This window comes from Neltuma alba, unplaced genomic scaffold (assembly GCF_004799145.2).
Source record: "Neltuma alba isolate B1F8T4 unplaced genomic scaffold, ASM479914v2 tig00007537_pilon, whole genome shotgun sequence".
Taxonomy (NCBI): Eukaryota; Viridiplantae; Streptophyta; class Magnoliopsida; order Fabales; family Fabaceae; genus Neltuma; species Neltuma alba.
The window spans coordinates 19100-21593 of NW_021634807.1; the positions used below are offsets into that span (position 1 = coordinate 19100).

At 32.4% G+C, this 2494-nt stretch overlaps 1 protein-coding gene across 1 annotated transcript; it reads left to right on the top strand.

The window, feature by feature from the left end:
* The first annotated feature begins 1357 nt into the window (after positions 1 to 1357).
* Positions 1358 to 1687, top strand: LOC114752768 (uncharacterized). The gene has a single exon (XM_028941471.1). It carries the CDS (start codon positions 1358 to 1360, stop codon positions 1685 to 1687), a length of 330 nt encoding a protein of 109 aa, XP_028797304.1.
* The last annotated feature ends 807 nt before the right edge of the window (positions 1688 to 2494 follow it).

Consider the following 2494-nt stretch of genomic DNA (forward strand, 5'->3'; position numbering starts at 1 on the left):
TATAATTAGAGACTGTTTTGTTGTATAATTAGAGACTGCCGAGATCATTTAAATATACCAATTAATATAATACCTCCGATGATTAATATAAAAATCCATTTGATTTTTATTTTGTTCTAAATATAAGATCCCAGTTCATTTTATCTCTCATATTTATCTATTTTTTTAAGATAGTTATTATAATAATAATAATAGTTCTAACCAATACACGCTTGATTAGCAAGGATATTTTAAAAAAAATAATATTTATTTATTAAAAAATAACTAACTTATCTAATTTTTTTAATAAATTTAAACTAGTCAACTAGCTCTTATATTAAGTATAAGAAGCAATAAAAAAATAAGTGATAAAAAAAATACTCCTACTATCCTTAATTAAGGTAGCACATTATTGGAGGGTTGATCTTAATTCTAAATGTAACATTTATCTTTCATATTTATTATTTTCTCCCAAAACAACAACTATTAATACTCCCTCTACAAGGTGATGAGTTCTTCTTTCATTTCCAACAATAGTTGAAGCGAAAGATCATCCAAAATAATGCCATTTTAGGATACATGTGTTATATTTATTATAATGAATTAAATTAGCTAATTTTTTTAGGCTAATCAAATTAATTAAATAGGTCATATATTAAAATCAGAAGATTTTTTGGTCATTACTTGATTCGGAATACTAGCTACTAAATTACTCAGCTCTCACCATCAAGTCAAACTATGAAACGATAAAAAATGATGGTTAAAATTACATAAGTAAGTATTGCAAAAACTTTCAGTCGTAGATATTATTATGAGCTACTAAAGATTGTATTCTCTGATCCTAAATATAAGATTCTTATACTAATATATAAGGGTGTTATATTTATGATCAGAAGAGTAAATAATTGCTAAAAACCATTATGCATTGAGTTTAGTAAAAAGAGTTAGTCCTTTACAACATAACAAACCAAAACCGATAAGAGAGATATCCACATTTAATGATCGGCAGTGTTCCAAACAACATTAAATCCAATAAGAGAATATTTGTGCCTAGAAAAGAAAGAATTGTTAAAAAGTTTTGATGACAAGTGACAACTTGAAATTTATTATTATTTTTACTTTAAAACTTATTATTATAGCCTTAGGTGTTAACGAAACTTTTTTATCCTTGCTCTAATTCTCCCCCAGAAAATTACAGCCACTACTATTCACTCCTCCACTGATTGAGCAGCATAAATCCAAAAGAAGACAGCTGGCATAGTACGTACCGCCATGAGTTTTCTTCACACTTCACAGCATAGTGGAGACCACTCTTACAGTTTCACTTTAATATTACTTCATCTCCTCCAATCTTCAGTAACTCTCCGTGATACCAACCATGGCTTCTTCAAGCTTCAGCTTCACAGAGCACTGGCTTCTGGTGGCTGCCACGGCGCTTATCTGTGGATCCGTCACCTACATTATCTACGACGCCGTCATGGCCACCGCCTCCGAGCTGCTTCAACGCCTTCTCATGATCTCGCCGTTGCTGCTGATCATTGTCGTTCACTGCCTCTCCTCAGGTACTCAGCTCAACTTTCCCATGCCGGGATCTGAACCCGCCGCCATCCACCGTGCCGGAGGCTCCCCCTGGGGCGTCGCCTTCGTCCTTCTTATTCTCTTCGTCCTTATCTCCTACCAGCCCTCATTTCTCAGCCTCGTTTCTTAGCTCTCTTTCTCTACCTTGCATGTTTTCATTGCTCCTGTACATTCAGTGTTCATGTCGCTGTAAAATATTATAAATGGACTGTATCTATAAATTTTTAGATTTTTAGAAGTCTAGAGGCGATATAACTATTAATGGCCATGGAGACTTTTATATTGATGGTTATGAAAATCGTAGTTATTATTTTACCACGAGAGTCCTTCCAATGATTCCGAAAATGAGGGCTTCAGCCTTAAGCTGAAATTTATTTTATTATTTTTTTCACTTAGATAATTGGTTAGCATTCCCAAATTAAGGGCTCATTTGGTTGGCGATTTATAAGTATAAATACGTATTACGTAAATTAAAACAAAACTCTTCTTACATGTTTATTTGTATTTATAAATTACGATTAAAAAATTATTTACAACTTAATCTTTTTAGGAGTGGGTTGGAATCCTTCGTTCAAGAAGACCCTTATCACTCATAAGGCAACCACATTAGTAATCCTAATATAGTTTTTCTTTGGCCAAAACAAGTAATGTGGCTTTTGGGGATCAGCTTTTTCTTTGGTTTGTTCTTTTTTTTTCGGCCGGGGATCAGCCTTTAGCTCAACACTCTAAACAGCGGCACGTGGTTATGAGTTTGAAGCTTCTATAATAACCAGAAGTGGATATTTGATCTTTTAACTTTACATATAAAATTTTATTTTAGTCCTTTAATTTTACTATTTTTTACTATTAATATAAGAGCTAGTTGGAGAATTGAATTTAACCCTAAAAAAATCTCAATCTATTTGTCCCCTATACTATCACTATTTTTTATAATATC

Coding starts and splice junctions, on each gene's coding strand:
- LOC114752768 (XM_028941471.1), top strand. CDS start 1,358: ATGGCTTCTTCAAGCTTCAGCTTCACAGAGCACTGGCTTCTGGTGGCT.